General features: G+C 45.5%; 1 protein-coding gene across 1 annotated transcript in view; it reads left to right on the plus strand.

Annotated features, from left to right (window-relative positions):
- Positions 1–374: 374 nt before the first annotated feature.
- Positions 375–19,634, plus strand: part of Usp12 (ubiquitin specific peptidase 12) — a 50,803-nt gene continuing 31,543 nt past the window's right edge. Inside the window, exon 1 of the mRNA XM_051205560.1 lies at positions 375–812. Coding sequence (XP_051061517.1) covers positions 765–812 — 48 coding nt within the window. The 5' untranslated portion in view covers positions 375–764. The remainder of the gene's footprint in view (positions 813–19,634) is intronic.

The raw sequence follows: 19,634 nt of genomic DNA on the forward strand, positions 1-19,634 counted from the left end.
CTCCAGAAAAACACCAAGTGCTTGGGACGTTTTGGCGGGATTGCCTTCTAACTCATGCCCAGTTTCTCAGGCATAACCTCCGTTTTCTGTTTCAACAGTGGCTCTGGCTGTCCTTTAGAGCTGTGGGTCAGTCGCTCCGAAGGTTGCTTGAGGTCACTGACGCCGCAAGGCAAAAAAGCATCGCGCTTTTCCCCAAGACACGCACTAGCAGTTAGGGTAGTGCCCGCGTGCCCGCGCTAGGACCCAGCAGCAGGCGGGACTGGACGCCCGTCTCGCCTCGGCCCGCCCCCGACACGCACGGGGTGGAGCCGTCTCCCTCAAAGCGCGCTCCCTCGAGGGAGGGCGGGGCATCATGGGCGTGGCACAGCTGAGGTGGGCGTGACGGCTCCGGAGTGGGCGGGGCGGCACGACGCTGCCTGGTCGGCCGGGCGGAAGGGCCTTACGCGGAGCTCGCTCCCCAGCGCGCTGGGCGGGGTGTGCGACAAGCGGCTTCCCGGGCAGGCGCGGGCCCCGAGGCGGCGGCTGCGCCGTGCGCCGGGGCGGAGCCGGGGGCGGGCGGAGCCGGGGGCGGGCGGGCCGGCGGGCGGGGGCTGGGCCGGAGGAAGCCTGAGCGCCCGCGGCGACGACGGCATCGGCGGCCCAGCAGGCTAGAAGCGTGGGTCCACGGCGGCTCCGGGTGCGGCCGCGGGCTGCGGAGCGAGCGGGCGGCCCGGCTCCCCGCGTCCCCCGCCCGCCGCGACTGTCTGGAAGATGGCGCCGGGCGGATGGAAATCCTAATGACAGTCTCCAAATTCGCCTCCATCTGTACCATGGTAGGTTGCGGCGGCAGCGCGGCCCGGGCGGCGGGTCCCCGCCTTCGAGGCGCCGCCCGCGGCCCTGCTCTAGAGCGAGCGGACGGGGCGCGGGGCCGGGTGGCCGTGGGGAAGGCGTGCTGGACGCAGCAGGCGGGGCTGGGACCGACCCCGGGGCTCCGAGCTGCGGACCGGAGCTGCGGACGGGGAATTCGGCGTCTGGGGACTGTGGTTGGGGGCGAGGGCCTGGGGACTCAGGGACTTGGTTGGGGTAAGGGCTGCGGACTGGGTCTGGAGGTTTGGGGGACTAGGGTTGGGGACTGGGATTGGGGGCTGGGGGCTGGAGCCGGGGTCTCTAAACTGGGCACTGGGGACAGGACTAGAACTAAGGGCTGCAGGCTGGGGACCGAGTACTAGGAACTAGTACCGGGAAACCTGGGGACTGGGCGAGGGGAAGGGACGCGGCAGCCGCTGCGTTTCCGTGGGGCCGAGCGCGGGGTAGGGCGGGGGTCTGCGGCAGGAAGGAAGGGTCTCGATCCTGCTGGAAGACGGAAGTCCTGGCATAGTTACTCCTCGGGCTAGGTGGAGCCCCGGGGCCCGGGTTCGGGAAGGGGGCGTGTGACGGTGGAAACTTTTAAGAGTACCGTTGAAATGTTCTCTATTTTCTACTCGCCGAGGAGAAACGAACTCTTGCGGTTTCCAGCCTGTGTCCGTTCAGATGGCAGCCTTGTCGCTGAGAGTCCGCGTTAATCTTGAAAAGCTGCACTAGCTTTCCTGTCATTTGTTTACTTTAATAGAGCAGACGCGGCTGTGTGGGGTTGAAGTACACAGACCCCGAATAGAGCGAAACGTGGGTGGGTTCCAAACGTGTTCTTGTGCATTGCCAGAAGCAGCACCACGGTTTCCCACATGATGTGACGAATTCATTAGCTCCTTTCTGAACTTGTACGTAGAGGTTGTGATTTATGAATCACTGAAAAGGTTCTTATTTGCAGTGTGGGTCTGAAGTTACATTACCAAAGCTTTGCACCATCCTCCGTTTTTATGTTCTGGATTTCATCTAGGAGACCCCCAGACTGGTCTGTGTTTTTTCTTTAAGGAGTGGAGAGTCAGGTAGGAAAAGTGGATTCTTTACTGAATTTTGTGGAACAGTATTAAAAAAGGGTGGAATCCGTGGGCTTAAAATCCACAGCATCAAAAAGTCATAGCAAGATGGAATCATTGGAGAATCTATTTCCCCACGTGGATAATTATTCTTTCCTGGTCTTCAGAAGGGGGGGGCTATATTAACAGTTTCTGGGATTGGTTGTACTCATTACTTTAGACCTGCCACATAGGATAATTGAATCTTTTACAGTGATAATTTTATCAGATTGCTGAGCTCCACACCTTTTGGGGTCATAGTTCATTGTCAAAGTCTAGGGCTTTAGGAGTGGTGTGATTCCCATGGACTGTTCTGTTCACTCAGTTACATCAAGTTTATATCTAGCAACTGCTGACTAGCACTGGCGATGCAGAAATGATCCTGACCATCTCTAGCAGGGAGTTTTAGACCATGCTTCTACGTCCAGGACTCTGGATGCAGAAAGATCACAAGCTGTAAGCAGGTGGAGTTACACACAGTGAGACCTTGTCTTGAAAACAAACCAAAACACCCACGATGTAAGGCAGTTCCTACTTTCATGGTGTTTACTTTCTACTTGAGGAAGACAATTATCATTTATATAATAATATAGTGTAATCAAATAAGAGCAACAAAGGACAGACCTGCCAGGATTCTTTAACAAGTAAGGCTCAATGTCAAGGATGTTCCAAGCTTACTTTCCTTAGGCTTGTGGTGTGTGTATATGTTGTTTTGGCAACTACATAGACATCCATGCGTGGCCGAAGTGCGATTGTTCCAAAGGTGCTATTAAGATTGGATGCATCTTGTTCATACTTGAATAAATTCCACTCTCCCTGAGTAGGTACTGAGCAGGTCAGAGGAGCTGCTGTCCATTTTCTGGAAATTATGAAAGTGAAAATCAGGAATGGCAAAGGCCCTGTAGGTTCTGTTTTGCTTGGAATGCAAACTGTTCTATCATCCATCGACTATGTAACTGTCTCTTGAGGTCATCTGAGCTGAACAATACCACTCTATCCACTTGCCTCATACAATTGCACAGCATTTTTGTGATCTCAGAAGTACTGTGCTGTACACGTCATGTGTTGTCCCCCCATCTTTTATGAGGTTATGAGGTTTGAGGTTTTTTTTTTTTTTTTTCCTCTGCTGGTGTTTTGAAATAGGGTCTCCTGTAGGTCACACAGTTTGAATTTGGTATGTAATGGTGGCTGGCTTTGAACTCCTGATTCACCTGCCTCCACTTCCCAGCCTCTTGGGATTCAGGTGTGCACCACCATACCAGGTTTAGATTGTGAGGGCTTTGATCATTTGTACACATTTACTGGAGTCCTTCATTTACTCAGGAGGTGAGTTCGGAGTAGAGGTAAGGCTGGGTGTGGAACAGTGGAGAGAGGGAACTCTGGACTTAGAATTGGATGCCTCAGGCAGCAGCTGTGAAAACATTTAGAGAAACACTTGGGATGAATTGAAATTTTATTCTGTAAATATGTAAGTTTACATAATTTATTCACTTGTCAAAATAAGGTGCTGAAGAAACCTGCAGTAGTAGCTTAATTGGGTGAAATAAATTAAAAAATAAGTCTCTTCAGATATGCCACAGTTTAGATCCCTATGTTTCTGCCTTCATGTGGAAATTGGTGAGATCTCTTTCCCTTGGTGTTGTTCAGAGAGTGACTGTCCTCAGACATATCGAAGGTGCCTTTGGAAATGCCTGCTTACCTGTCTACCAGTAGAACACCTTCTTCAGCTTGGTGTGGTGGTCTTTAATATAATTTCTGTTTGCATTGCCTGGTGTAGCACATGAAATGACTTTAGTGTTGTACTTACTAAATGGCAAACATCAGGGAAAGTGATATTCAGAGGGGGCTTTGGGTGGAAGTCAGCTGCTTCCTGTGGCTAATCCAGGTGTTCAGGCATGTGTACTGGAGACCAGTGCTTCCCACTGGAAGCTTATAGATAAAGCAGTGCCACTGCCTGGTGGTGAGAGTCCTGCTGGGAAGGATTTGCTGGGGAGGGGGATTGAATATAGCAGAAGTGAGGAGGTGAGTGGTTTCTCATCATGAGATGGCACCGGCTTGGCTGCTTGCCTAGCCTAGCCCAGTTACCAGTGTGTGTGTGTGTGTGTGTGTGTGTGTGTGTGTGTGTGTGAGAGAGAGAGAGAGAGAGAGAGAGAGACAGAGAGAGAGACAGAGAGAGAGAGAGAGGGCATTAGAACATGGTGTGAATGAAGTCAAAGCCACAAGGTAGGTGCCAGGGCAGTCTGCTAGGTTGTACTTCTGGAAACACCTGTACCTAGTAACTCTGCCATGAAAACTCTAAACCACTTATTGAAGCAGTCTCAGGTAAAGCTGACTGGCTTGCCTTGTTTTTGCTGCCTCAGACTGCCAGGTAAGTGTGCATGTATGTGGGTATGCAGCTTACCACCGCTCCAGAAAAGGAGGTAGAGACAAAAAAGCTTGTGCTTTATTTACAGGAATGTGGAGAGATGAAAGGTCATTGCTTTGCCCTCCCATCCTCTCTCCCCGTTTTTCCTTTCCCCTTCCCTCTCTCTCCTCCCTTCTGTGTTTTGGAGACAGATTTACATACAGCCCAGACTAGCTCATGTTTGCTATGTAACAGAGGGTAACCTTGAACTCTTAATTTTCACTCCTGATTGTTGAGATTATAGGAGTGCACCACCGTTCTCAGCTTTAGTTCTTTTTTGTGGTTGGCAGGATTGGTATTTTGATTTTTTAAGTATCGTGAGAATTGCTTCATATAAACATGTAGTGTGAAATGGCAGAAGTATGTTAAGGGCCATTTAAGAAACTCTTAGATATTTTATCCTAAACTTGGGTCAAAGTTCATCTAACGTTGTGTGCGCGCGTGCGCGTGTTCGTGCTCTCAGAAGCAGAGGATAGAACTTGGGTGCCACATCTACTTTTTTTTTTTTTTGACAATGTATCTTCATTAGCCTGGAGCTTTCTAATGAAGTAGGTATTTGATTTTGGAATTAATTTTGGGTGATTGTTCATTCATAAACCCTTGACTCTTGCCCAGTTTGTCACAGCTGTCCCAGATTCAGTTATGAGAGCATGGGATGGAGGACAGGCGAAGAAGCTGCCCCTGGCTGGATGCTCAGTGACCCTGTTTGCTGCCCCTTTCCCCAAGCCAGGCTCTAGGTGGCAGTTCAGTCTGTTCCACCCGGGCCGGCATGTTGGTTTCTATTTGCTCAATAAGCATGGAGAGTTAAATGCTGTAAGATAATAAATAATTCAGCATGGTTGACTGCTCACATGGGTAGATAACTAGATGGCTAGCAGGTTGTTTATACTAGAGCAGTGATTTTCCACCTTCCTAATGCTGTGACCCTTCAGTATAGTTTCTCATGTTGTGGTGACCCCCAACCTTAAAATTTTGTAGCTACTTCTTAACTGTAATTTTGCTGCTGTTATGAATTGTAATGTAAATATCTGATAGCAGGATGTCTATCCCCCACCAAACAGGTTGAGAACAGCTGTATTAGAGGGCAAAGTGATACAGTTACTAGTCATGAAATTGAGTGTAAGATATTGGCTTTTGCTAATCATGCACACCTAACCATAAGTAAAGGTACCATGATGAGCCTGCAGTGAAACAGCATAGTGTGGGTATTTAAGGTGGCTCCGCCTCATACCCTGTGGCCTTTCTGATGTTTCCTTCCACCTCTCACTAACCTTTTTATATGAGATCCCGAGTTGGTTAATTACCACCCCATCCTGAGCACTCAGCTAGTTTCTACCATAGTCACTACAGGTTAACTTCTTTTACTTGGTTTTCTTTTTCTTTTTTTTCTTTTTAAATTCTAGGTTTTTGACCAAGCCCCTGCAGATGAGGCTGCCTCCTGGTCCCTGATCACATTCCTTTCCCTCTGCCTGTGAAGTCATGTTAACTAACTCTCCCTCTTCTACACCTCATCAACTCAGGGAAGACTACCTATAATTCCACAAACCTTGATTTTTGTTTTTGTTTTTGTTTTTTCAGATTTAAACACTTCGGCGCGGGGGTGGGGACAGGACGGGACAGGACGGGACTCATAGGGGGTTTCTTTTTCAGTAGTCACTTCGGAAACTTCTTTTTAGTTTTTTGAGACAGGGTTTCTCTGTGTAGCCTGGCTGTCCTGTAACTCACTTTGCAGACCAGGCTGGCTTAGGACTTACAGAGATCTGGCTGCCTCTCCCTCCCAACTGCTGGTATAAAAGCTGTGCCAGGCCACTTCCAGAAACTTAGAGGCTGTTTTTATTATGTATTCTGCAGTGTGCTATAATGAAAGAGACCTGTTGCTCCAGAAGGTAAATTCTAGCCCAGATTTTGACATTTAGATGTGTGTGAGAAAGTTTTCTCATAATTTTGAGCTTTTTTTTTTTCTTTTAGTCATCTGTGGATGTAAGGATTGAGTCAGACATTTCTTTTAATTAAAAAAATTATCATTTGTGTGTGTACATGATGACTGTGTAAGCATGTGTGCCCCGGTGAGCATGTGGGGTCAGAGGACAATGTTGTGGCATTGGTTCTCCCCTTCCATACATAAGTGGGTTCTGCACCCTCACTTAGCAGGCCATCTTGCTGCCCCCAAATTAGACACTTTTTGGTAAGTGTGGCATTGTTCCTTTTAGATCTGAAATTGAGGGCTCTGATCCCTTGAGAATTTGCAAATGTACTTTGGGAGCTCCCATAATCCTGTTTTGTTTTCCTACTTTCTTCCAGTGTTGCAGAATTTCTGCAGAATTACAGCCCAGAATAAACACACATCTTTTCTTTCTTCCAAAGTCTTCACTGTACATTAGTGGTTGCAGTACTTCAGTCACCCATAGACAAAGTCACAAAGCTATTTACTGCCCGTCATTCTGGGATTTGAACTTAGGTTGGTAGGCATGCACTCTACCAAGTTACATACTTGACACTTTTTTGTTTGTTCTGATTTTGGTCTTGGTGTGTAGTCTGGAGTGGCTCCTAGCTGGTGATCACTGTGCTCCCGACATGCAGGCACACAGGCATGCACCCCCACACTTGATTCACTCAGTTTCAATACCCAGCTGGTTCCTTATTTGAGGGTCTGCATTTATTTCCTGACTGTGAGCATGTCTTTAGACAATGGCCTCTCAGGCTAAGATAAACTGCCACTCAGTGAGGACAGTAGTACCTGGCACACTGCTCATACTTTTCCAGCATCCTTCTGTTGCTCTGGTGAACCTTGTAGCCCAGCGAACACTCACTATTTGGTTATTAGCAGCAGGTGCCTTCCGAGGAAGCACTTGCTTATGTTTCAATTAAATTTCAACATTAAAGCTAAGAGTGAAGCAGATCATCTTCTGTTTTGCATAGGGAGCAGCAGTGGCTATGCGATGCATGGCACCCCAGCCTATTTTAGAGGTTCAGACAGCTTAAGAGCAACTGCAAGGAAACAGACCGATGTTTACTTCTCACATGTGAGGGCTGAACCCAGTGTTTTGTACATGCTAAGCTCATGCTAAGCATATGCTCTGCCACCCAGCAACAGCCAGCCCTTCCTTTATTGAATACCACCCTTGTTGTTATCAGAAGAGGCTAGCGTATTTCAGTCAGCCTTAGACCTTCTCTGACATGTTCTCCTGGTAGTAAACTCAGCCTTCTATTGAGCTGCCTGATTGCCCATCCTTCCTGGAGCCATGTTTTGCTGGTTTGTTTTGCACCTGTTGTAGGTAGGTGTTGGGTTGAAGATTATTTAAATACCTGTATGTTACCTAGAGGTATTAGAAGAAACATAACTAAATACTAGATGTAAATATGGACCACTCATTTGTGTATTCAGAATCAGTGTTGTGGGAAATACTTGAAAGATCTGATTTTGAATATGCATAGAATTATTATAGTTGTTTAATATGCATAGAATTAGCATAGTTGAGTGTGTAATGTGCATAGGATTCATATAGAAGGAGGTAGGAGTAATGTCAAGCATTTGTTTTGGAAGAAAACCATCAAGGCTTTGCTTCCCACAAAAGACTGTCAAAAATGAAGTGGGCCACATATTGAGACCTTATCTTAGGAAAAAAACCAGACTGCTGATGGTACAGCGTGAGACTGGCTCTCTGAGGTGCTAAATCCCTTTTTTTTTTTTTTTTAATTTAGAGTATGGTATTGTGACTTGGTTATTTGGCTGATACAAAAGAGCAGTTGACCTCTTTTATTTTTAAAGTGGGTTCTCAAGTATCCTGGGTTGATCTGGAATTTAGTATGGTAGAGGATGACCTTTGGGAAACCCCCCCCCCCCAAGAGTTTCTCTGTAGCTTTGGAGCCTGTCCTGGAAAATCTGTAGACCAGGCTGGCCTCGAACTCAGAGATCTGGCTGCCCCTGCCTCCCAAGTGCTGGTATTAAAGGTGTGTGCCACCACCTAGCCCTAATTATGTATACAGTATTGGTCTACCTGGGCTTTCCATGGAATGATTCTTGAATAATTCTTCCAAGTTAAAAAGTGCTTGTGTGTATCAGGTACGCAGTGAGGAGTCATTGGCAAGGAGAGAAGTGATGCCTGATGGGGTCTGTGGAGTAGAAAGTGTGCTGAGAACTGGACACTGTAAAGTGGACATCCTTTTGCTTTGTGGATGATGCCTTAGCCCATTGTCATCTGTCTGTTAGGACCTGGGAGACATTTTCTTCTTTTTAGAGTTTGAGCATTTGTGTACCACACACATGCAGTACCCATGGGGGCCAGAAGAGAGCATCGGATCCCCCTGGAACTAGTTACAAAAGGGTACCGGGTGCCAGGAACCAAACTAGGTCCTTTACAAGAGCAGCAAGTGATCGTAACCATTGAGCCATCTCTCCAGCCCCAATGTTTTACCTTTGTTTTTTTCCTTTGCTGACATTGCAAAGGTTTGTTGTTTTGTTTGCTTTATGAGGGTGAACATCGTTCCTGGGTGAAGATACAACATAAGTTTGTGATGTACTCCATATTTTTATACATGAGATAATGTGAAATAGTTAATAAAAAAGTTGAATACTTTCCACACTAATTTGGTCTGTGATAAGATAGTGAATGAGCACACAGGCTCCAAAACAAGTTATAGTGAGTTCTAAGACCATCAAACTGCACATTTTTCATTTCATTTCATTTATTTATTTTTATTTTGTAGACAAGGTCTCTACATACTCCTCACTGTCCTGGAACTCCCTATGTAGGCCAGGCTAGCCTCATTGCAGCGATTCACCTGCCTATCCCCAAGTGCTGGGATTAAAAGCGTTGTGCCACCATATCCAGCACATTTCTATTTCAAAACAAACATTTTTAGGTGACATTTATTAAACCTATTTGTTTAAAAAAGCTACCAAATTCTTAAATATGTAATTCAGAAAGGTGAGCTGTGTACCTTAATTGCCGTATTTTAGGAACACTAGAGTATATTTGTTTCCATATGTAATTTGTGTATACATTAATCTTCAGTGGCTCCTGTAATACACTACTAGCTCACGACGATATGTCAGTATGTTCCCAGCAGCCCATTTTTGACTTTAAAGTGGGTTACTGTACCGAGACCCAGGTTCTTCACCGGGGTCAGGGGACTGCATGTTTTGTTTTCTCTACCTTGGAGGCTGCCCTTGTTCCTTGGCCTCAGCCTCCCCTGTGTCTTAAGGTCAGCAGTGTCTGGTCACTTTTATATTCTCCAGATACTGACTTCTGTCACTCACTTAGACCTTATTACACCGGGGTGGGCGGTGTCTATCTGGATAATCCAGGATAATCTCCAAACCAAGGCCATTTGATTTTAGCAACCTTAAGCTCTTATGCAACCTTAATTTCTCCTTGCCCTGTAATGCATCGTGTTTACATGCTCCGGGGATTAGAACATGGACATTGAAGGGGGGTTGGTTTCTTTTCTGTTACTATAATCTGTGTACTGAGGACTGTAGGATAGGGCTAGCCACTGTTCTTTACAAATGTAGCAAATGGTTTGCTTGAGGCCTGATACCACACTCAGTTGCAGCAGAACATTTATTGAGGGGATGCTTCAGGACCTTCCTACCTTTACTAAGTAAATACTGGATCTGTAGCATGGGAGGTCATGAAAATGGATGGAGTGGAGCTTACCTGCTCTATGTAGTCTGGCTTCAAAGGCACACCTGAGTAGTGGCAGCAGAAGACACAGCCCAGGGCTGACATAGAGCCCCACAGGCATTCTGGCCCATTCCTTTGCTCTGGTAAAACTGGGATCTTCCTTCCTTCCTTCCTTCCAAAGACAGGGTTTTTCTTTGTAATCCAGGATGTCCTGGAACTTGCTCTGTAGACCAGGATGGCCTCAAACTCACAGAGATCTGCCTGCCTCTGCCTTCCAGGTGCTGGGGTTAAAGGTTTGTGTGTCACCACCACCCCGCTGAAGCTGGGATTTTTTTTTAATTAAAGACTTTATTTTTATTTATGTGTATGTATCTGAATGTGTGCAGGAGCCAGCAGAGGCCTGAAGAGGGTGTTCTGTTCATTCCCTGGGGTTACAGGTATCCTGTGTGGGCAGTGAACCACTTAGCCATCACTCTAGCCCTGAAGCTGGGATTATTGATTTACACTGAAGAAAAGAATTATAGGAAAAATCAGTGTGAACAGAGAGAATTTGTTAAGAATGTTTTGATACAGGCTGAATATATGAGTTAAGCAAGAGAAAGTCACATTTAAATGTTTCAGCCATAGCTGAATATATGATGTTTGTGGCTTTGGAAGTTACACTACTCAAAGGATTTGAAAGATTTTTTTTTTTTTCATAGGGACTGAAGAATGGCTCAGTGTTTCAAAGCACTGGCTGCCCCTGCAGAGGGCTGGATTTGGCTCCCAGGACTCCCGTGGCATCTCATAACTGCCCGTAACTTCCATTCCAGGGAATCCAGAGCCTTTTCCTAGCCTCCCTTGGTACTAGGCATGCACATGGTGCACATACATACATGCACAAAACACTCATCCATAGAAAATAAAAGTAAACCTGAAACCTTTTGATATGCTTGTTCTTTGTTTTATTTTAATTTTTTGAGACAGGGTTTCTCTGTGTAACAGTCCTAGCAGTCTTGGAACTTGCTTTGTAGACCAGACTGACCTCTGCCTCTCGAGTACTGTGACTAAAGGCCCTGCCAATATGCTTGTTCTTAACCCAAGGAATGTGTCTTTGACTGTGGCTATAAGATGGCTGGAAGTTCGTCTTAAGAGTTATAGAGTGTAGACCAGGGGTTAGCAAGGCTGAGGGTCAGAAAGGTCAAGGGAGTGCTTATTGTGAGCATGGCTCTCAGTCTTGCTGTACTTCTCATGCCCTCTCATTTCCTTCATTTTCCTGGCCACTTTTAAAACTTCCTATTAAACAAACGATGGGTGGTTTTCATTAAAGCCTACCCTGAGGTTAGAGGGAAGACTGAAAAAACCCTGCTTGTGTGGACGGCAGGGTAGGAGAAGGAAGGCACCTAAGGGTGCCTTGCTTGAGGTAGTGAGGTGAAAGGTTCAGACTGCTGTGGGGAAGGCGGTGGGTTCAAATGGTTAAAGGTACCATCAAAAGAATTTCAAGGTGTGTTGTCAACTGTTAACAACTGTCAAGATGGGTTGGAGAGATGGCGCAGAGGTTAAGGGGACTGACTGGCTGCTCTTCCAGAGGTCCTGAGTTCAATTTCCTGCAACCACATGGTGGCTCACAACCATCTGTAATGAGATCTGGTGCCCTCTTCTGGCCTGTAGGCATATATGTACTCAGAATACTGTATACATAATAAATAAATCTTAATAAATAAATAAACAAATCTAAATAAATAAATAAAGAAAGAAAGAAAGAAAGAGAGAAAAGAGCCTGGCATTGGTGGCATATGCCTTTAGTCCCAGCACTCCAGGAGGTAGAGGCAGGAGGATCTCTGAGTTTTCGGCCAGCCTGGTCTACAGAGTTAGTTCCAGGACAGGCTCCAAAGCAATACAGAGAAACCCTGTCTTGAAAAACGAAACAAAAAAAGAAAAAAGAAATGTGTTGGTAAATAAAGTAAGTAGTTATATTATTTAAAAAAACAACTGTCAAGATTAGACTTGGAATTTCAGTAAAGCTACTAGACTAGAATGAGTTAAAAATATGGGCAATTAGCAACCTAATTTTTCTCATTTTCCTTGTAAGTCTAGAAGAAAGTCAACAGTAGGAGGGGCTAAGAGAAAAATATTTAGGGGACGAGAGAAGAAAATAGTCAATATTTGTGTCTTGAACTGGATAAGGAAAGAGTGCAGATATTGTTGTGCTGGGTGATGAGGTTTGATGAGCAGAGAACAGTGTTGACAAATGGATGTTTCTGAGAGTTGGGGGGGACAGATTACAAAATCTTTAGCTGTACAAACTGGTGTGTGATAGATGGCTTTCACTGTCCCAGAGTAGGAAGTCTTTTCTTGTCACTCCCATGTTTGAAGTCCATCATTAGAATTTATGGAACATTGTAGCACTTTATATATAATTGTGTGTGTCTGGTATACACAACTGAAATTTTAGTGAAGACTAAAACTGGATTTGAGTTTGACACAGTAAGCTTTAAGTACATTGGATGTAGTACCTAGGTGAACATTGGACAATTGGTACCCCCTTCTTTCTTAAAACAGCTTCTTTTGCTTATGGGGTATTGAACCCCATAAGCCCAGGCCCTTCCTCCTTCCCTGTATAAATGCTCTCCCACAGCGTTACACCTCCTGCCTTCTTTTGGGGCAGGGATTTATTTATTTATTTATTTATTTATTTATTTATTTATTTATTTATTTATTGTTAAAGACAGGCTTTTGTGTGTAGCCCATGTTGGCCCAGAAGTGTATGTGCCACTGGGGATGACCTTGAACTCCTCCTGGTCCTTCTCTGTCCACCACTCAGGTTAGGATCACAAGCATAAGCACCAATGTGCGCTCCAGCCCACTTCCTATTGTTTTACTTTGAGGAGGGTCTGATTGAGTTGGCAAGGCCTGCCTTGAATTTAAAACTCCCCTGCCTCAGCCTCCCCTAGTGTCACCAGGCTCAGCCCTGATAACATTTAGGTACAGTTCACAGTTCACACACCCTGTAGTTTGTCTTTTATGGGATGCAGTTCAACTGTTCAGCATATTGACAGTCAGTCATGCAATTATCAAGTCAGCTGCAGAACATTTCCTCATTCAAAAGACATTTCCTACCCTTAGCAGTGACCCTTCTGCGTCTTCCTTTCCCACTTCCCTTCCAGCCTAGGCAACTGTCCCTGTGCATAGTTCTGTATGTGTATGCTGTGACTGGCTCTTTGCATCTGCATCATTCTCAGGGTTCATTGTGTTATAAGGTGTACCAGTATTTCGTCCCTTTTAAAAAATGTATTTACTTCTTTTATGTGCTTTGGTTTTGGCCTCCATCTGTGTCTGTATAATGGTGTCAGATTCCCTGAAACAAAAGTTAAATAGACAGTTGTAAGCTGCCATGTGTGTGCTGGGAATTGAACCCAGGACCTCTGGGAGAGTAGCTCTTAACTGCTGAACCATGTCTGAAGCCCCAATTTTGTCACTTTAATGGATGTGTATTCCACTGTATTTAGGTCCCTTGTTTTGTTTTTTGTTTGCTCATTGATGGACACACACACACACACACACACACACACACACACACACACACACACACCCGCAGGGGGGCAGTCCATTTCCCATCAAATGGGATTAGCACCCTTGCTGAAAACAAATTAACCAGAGATGTATGAATATGTGGGTTTATTTCTGGGACCTTGGCAGTGTCAAGACTGTCCTCAGCCTGTTATGTAGAGGACCTCACAGGTGCTGGGTGACAGGTATGCACCTCCACTCCAGCTGAGGCCTGAGCACTGCCGCATTGACTTTTCTGTGTGACCTTTCCTTAGTGTCTCACTGCTTTGATTATGGGTGCTTAGCGGTGAGGTTGAAATCAGGAAGTAGGAGTTCTCAAACTTTGTTCTTTCCATGATCGCTTTGACTGTTCTTGGTCTCATAATTCTGCCTGGGTTTTAGAATTAGCTTGTCAGTGTCTATAAACAGCTAGAATTCTGATAGGGACGATACAGAATCTGTTAATTTGTAGATGATTGTCATTTTAACAGGATTTTGCACCAGTGAGTGGTATAGTTTTCTTCTGTTCCCTTCGATATCCTTTAATTTCTTCTAGTAACTTGAAGAGTTTGGAGAGTACAGATCACTTTTTTTTTTTTCCTTCATGATTCTGGTGTACTGGTATGATTTTGGTGGAATTGTGGCTTATCATTTTGAGATTATTGAATGCAAGCATGAGGAAATGAGTGGTCTTATGTCTTGTGCCCAGCCTCTCTGAACTTGTTTATTCCAGCAACTCTTGTGGTGGTCTCTTTAAAGATGTTGTGTGAGGTCATGTGTGTAGACAGAGATAGAACTACTTCCTTTTCACATCTGGATGTTCATCCTTTCTCTTTGCTCTGGCTAGACCTCTCAAACTTGTTGTGCTGCAGTGTGTGTAGCTTCCAGGCTTCTGTCAAGAGCCAGCCTAGCTCAGTTGGCAGGCCCCAGGCCAATGAGAAACTGTCTCAAAAAAACAAGTTTGGTGGCCTAGGAATCTGCCTGTTTGGCCCTCTTGGTGCTGGGATTACAGACATGTCACCACTCTTGGCCTTTTTTTTTTTTTTTTTTTTTGAATATTTTCATGTATGTGAGTGTTCTATCTGCAAGTACTCCTTTATGCCAGAAGAGGACATCAGATCCCACTAGAGATGGTTGTGAGCCACCATGGGGTTGCTGGGAATTGAACTTAGGTCTTCTGGAAGAACAGCCTCTGAACCTCTGAGCCATCTCTCCAGCCCCACCCTTGGCTTTTTTATGTAGGCTCTGGGGATCACAGTCATGTCTTCATGTGTGCATGCAAACACTTCCAGGTGAGGGGGTCTCCTTATTATCAGGTTGAGAACGTCTTCTGTGTTCTGTTCTGTAGGGCTTGTTTGATTATTTTACTTGTTGTGTCTACTGAAACGAGCACATGGTTTTATTTTAAATCAGTTAGGGCTGGGGGTGGTGGTGGTACATACTTTTAATCCCAGTATACAGGAGGCAGAGACAGGCGCATCTCTGAGTTAGTTCCAGGACACACTTTAAAACTACAGAGAAGCCCTGTTTTGAAAAACAAAAAAACCAAAACAACAACAACACAAAAATCAGTAAGCTACATTAATGAATGAATTTTAGACAGTCAAGCTACCCTGGCATTCTTGGAATAATTCTGGTGGTTCTGTGGCGGATGAATATTCTGGTATGTTGGTGGGTTCAGTCTGCTAGTGCTTTGTTGGAAATTTATCATGGGCACTTTTGGAAGCTGGTTTCTGTTTATTCCCCCCCCCCCCCTTCTTTCTCCTTTGTCTCTGTAGTTGATGCTGGCCTGAAGCTCAGTCTTCCTGTCTCAGCCTCCCTAGTAGCTAAACTAGAAGACAAGCCTACAGTTGTGCCTGGCATGGGATGTGTGTATGTGGCGTATGCATGAGTATACAGTGTATATGCTGTATGGAGGCCAGAGGAGAATTCCAGGTGGCCTTTCCACCACTATCTACTCTCTTGAGACAGGGTCTCTTGGTGAACTTGTGACTACTGTTTTCTGCTAGATTGACTGGCCAGCAAAACTCAGTGGTCCTCCTGTCTCAGTTTTCTCCTGTGCTGCGGTTATAGGCATGCATAGGCCTTGAACACCTATTATGTGATGTGGTGTTAGAGGTCTGTACTCAGGTTCTCATACTCGTGCAGCAAGCCCTCTTACCCACTGAGTCATCCTCCAGCCAGGGGATTGTTATTTGATGTATCCGATTACCTCCACCTCTTGTTTGTAGAGTGTGTCACCCATTCTAATGTTAGTGAAATGGCACCTGCCTTTATTGTCTTGGCTTTCAACTATCTTTTTGTCTTCCTTTCCTGGGCATGTTTTTGAGAGGGCATCTTAGTGTTCTATTGCTGTGAAGCAACACCATGACTACAGCACTTCTTAGAAGGGAAAACATGTAATTGGGGTGCTTTACAGTTTCAGAGAGTTAGTCCATTATCATGGCAGGACATGGTTGCATGCAGGCAGATGTGGTGCTGGAGAAGGAGCTGAGAGTTTTACATCTTGATCTGAAGGCAGGAGTCTGTTCCACTTGGCATAGCTTGAGTATATGAGACCTCAAAACCCACCCACACAGTGACACACTTAACTCTAGCAAGGTCACACCTAATAGTGCCACTCCCTATGGCCAAGCATTCCTACACATGAGTCTTTGGGGACATTCCCCTTCAAACACCACAGAGGATTTCCTGAGAGATTTAACTAAGGTGGGGTGACCCAGCCTGAATGTGGAACCCTTGCACAGGTCCAGACTTGACTAAGCACCAGCATCCATCTTTGCTTCTTGACTGTGGATGCAGTGGACCAGCTGCCTCAGGCTGCCGCTGCCTTGTCTTTCTCACTGAAGTCAAGCTGGGAGCTACAATAAACACCTCCTTCTTCAGCTGCTTTTGGTAAGCAGCACAGTGAGCGTTTTCTTCCTTTTTCTTTTTTTCCAAGACAGGGTTTCTCCGTGTAGCTCTGGCTGTCCTGGAACTCACTCTGTTAAGCAGGCTGGCCTTGAACTCACAGAGATCCTCCTGCCTCTGTTTCCCAAGTGCTGGGATCAAAGGGCTGTGTGTTCACTACCCGGCACATTTTCATACTTAGTTCTAATTCTGTTACTGATGTTTTGTTTGGGGGATAGTCTTGTTCTTCAGGCTGGCTTCAGGTTCACAGCTCCCCCCCACCCCCTAGCTTCCAAGTATCGGCATTGCTGATGTGCTCAGCTTGCCACTCTTACTGCCTCTTAATGTTTTAGAGTTATTTCTGTGTCTGAGTGTTTTGTCTACTATAAGTGAACTGTGTGTACGCAGTGCCTGAGGGGACTGGAAGAGGGCGTTGTAGTAGAATGGGAATTACATGCAGTTATGAGATGACATGAGGGTGCTGAGACCCAAACTGGATTCCTCTGGAAGAGCAGGAAGTGCTCTACCCAGTATTCTTAAAGGCAAGTACTTTTTGCTGTTATTTTTTTTTTCCTTGTAATCATCTAACATGCTTTTCTTGCTTCTCTATTATAACAAAAAAAAAATAGTGTTTAAAAAATAATTGTTGAGCCAGGCGTTGGTGGCGCTCGCCTTTAATCCCAGCACTCGGGAGGCAGAGGCAGGTGGATCTCTGTGAGTTTGAGGCCAGCCTGGTCTACTGAGTGAGTGCCAGGACAGGCTCCAAAACAATACAGAGAAACCCTGTCTCGAAAAAACCAATAATAATAATAATAATAATAATAATATCATCTGTCTCAAAACAACAACAACAACAATAGTGTTGTTGTTGTTGTTAGAAAGGACTTTAGGGTAGCTAGCCCTTCGTGGCAAATAAGGTATTGCTGTGAAACTAGATCTGAGATATGTTTCAGTGATGAGCAGTCTTAAGTGAATTCAGCCTAGCAATGTAGAGAAAGTTCTGTGGGAGTTGGTTTATGGTGAGGTTATTAATTTGCCTTTCCTTCTGAAAAGCTACCCACCAGGAACAGCAGATTGTGGAAGAAAATGGCCACACAGGAGCCCATCACCTGACCAGTCGATTCCCAGAGACTCTTTTCTTGGAGCTTAGTTTTTTTTTTTCCCTCTGTACATACAAAGTGTTTAAAGTCAGTTCCTTGGCCCTGTATTCATCGGTTGAGGACTACCTCTTTCAGGAGACAGTGCATCAGTTCACCTGCTGTTCATCAAGAAGGGAACTCCCTGGACAGCTGAGCTTTGACAGCTACTGGGAGATGGCCATGGGAAGGGAGGGACTCGCAGGGTGTGTTTACTATAAGCACAGTGAACCCAGGGTTGGTCCTGCAGAGAATGAGGCATGCAACCCACAGATAGAATGTTAGAAAGCAAAAGAGGCTCCCAAAGCAGAAGGGTCCAGAGATGTTAAGGTACAGGCAGTGGGGATTGTGCACTTTTATGTGGCTACATAAACAGTGGGGTTAGGGGGAGCTGTCTTCTGGTTCTCAAGATGGCTGAGGTGTCCCTGCACCTGTTTCATCATGAACTCAAGCAGTTACCTAGAGGTCAGCTAGCACAGGGACCTTGGCCCATGGAGCAGCTCCCACTGCCATCAGCTTTCCAGATGAGGGGATCTCCTGACTATCTAGGGCTTGTTGAGGGCCAACTGTCTCCCATGTCCTGCTTCATGACTATATAACCCTGGTGTGTGTGTGTGTGTGTGTGTGTGTGTGTGTGTGTGTGTGTGTGTAGGACAACCTCTGCTGTAATTCACTGTAACCGTCCACTTTTTTTTTTTTTTTGGACAGAGCCTTTTACTGATCTGGAGCTCAACAAGAAGTAGGTTGTCAGTGTCCACCTCCCCATTCCCACTCAGCGTTGGCATTATAGGCACATTCTACCACATTGCATCTTTATTTTATTTTTCTGTTTGTTTTTGAGACAGTCTCTTTTTAATCCAGGTGTCCTGGGGCTTGCTCAGTAGACCAGGCTGGCCTCAAACTCACAGAGATCCAATTGCCTCTGCACATATACACACCCTTCCCGATTGCTGGGTTAAGGGTGTAAACCATCATGCCAGGCTTTTAGTTTTATATGTGGACTCCCTGACTTTTAACTCAGTCTTTATGAATGTTTGGTAACCACTGCCTGGGCCATCCCCACAGGTCACATCTCCACACCCCACATCTCCATTTCTTACCTCCTATAACCCAGTTCACCCTCTTCTTTTTCCTCCATGACTGCTGAGCAGGTGGACTGGGTGTCACACTGAGGACTTGGGGTTTGAGTGTTTCCTGTGGTCTTTTAACTTTCTTCTTTGCACTTTGATTTACTGTAAGTGGAAGTAGGCGCAGAGGCCCAGCGCATTCTGGGAAGAATGCTGGGTGACTCATTGTGGAACATAATGGGAGTGCCACTACTGCCATCTAGACAGAAACATAAGCATCTTCCCTTTCAGATAGCGAGTGGTCAAGGGGCTGGCCACTTTGCCAGTGCTTGGTTCCACGGGGTATGGAGAGAAGAAACACAGTAATTCATTACTGAGTAACAGCCAGCTATAACCCTGAATAAGTACTCCAGTGTCATATTAAAAAAGAAGTCAGACAGGTAAAGGGGAACTCAGCCACAGCATTTGTGAGCTGGAAGTACACACCAGTTGCCCACAGTAAGGCTGGAAACTGGGGACTTGAGTTTTTGCTTTTAGAGTACAGGAGCTGCCCTTCAACTGCAGTCATTTGAGATGAAGCTCTTCATGGAAGATGTCTGCCAGTCAGGACAGGAGGAGAGTAGCTCTGGGACTGTTCTCTCACAAGACCCAAGAAAGGCTGAGATTGCCCTTGTCATATGCTAATAAGAAGCACTGCTGGATCTTGTGTGTGCTAGTCAAATTCATTGTTGAGATACAGTTTTTTTCAGGTTTTGTGAATGGAAGCTCCTTCACTGTGGTGACCGTTAATGTATTCTGAAGTTTTAGAGAAGTTGCAAGTGTAGTATGAGAACTTCCCAGATATCTTCTACTTATATTACTGCTTATTTATATTTTGCTAAATCTGTTTTGCAAATGTTATAGTTGTGCATATACTCCGTTTCTCTGGACCATTTGATGTTGTCTTTTTCATAGCCATTGCCAGCAGCTTTGATCTCATTTTGACCTTGACTTTATGTGCAGAACAAGCCAGCCATTCTGCCTGTGGTTCCTTAGTGGTTTTGGTTGAT

This window comes from Phodopus roborovskii, unplaced genomic scaffold, assembly GCF_943737965.1.
Source record: "Phodopus roborovskii unplaced genomic scaffold, PHOROB, whole genome shotgun sequence".
Taxonomy (NCBI): Eukaryota; Metazoa; Chordata; class Mammalia; order Rodentia; family Cricetidae; genus Phodopus; species Phodopus roborovskii.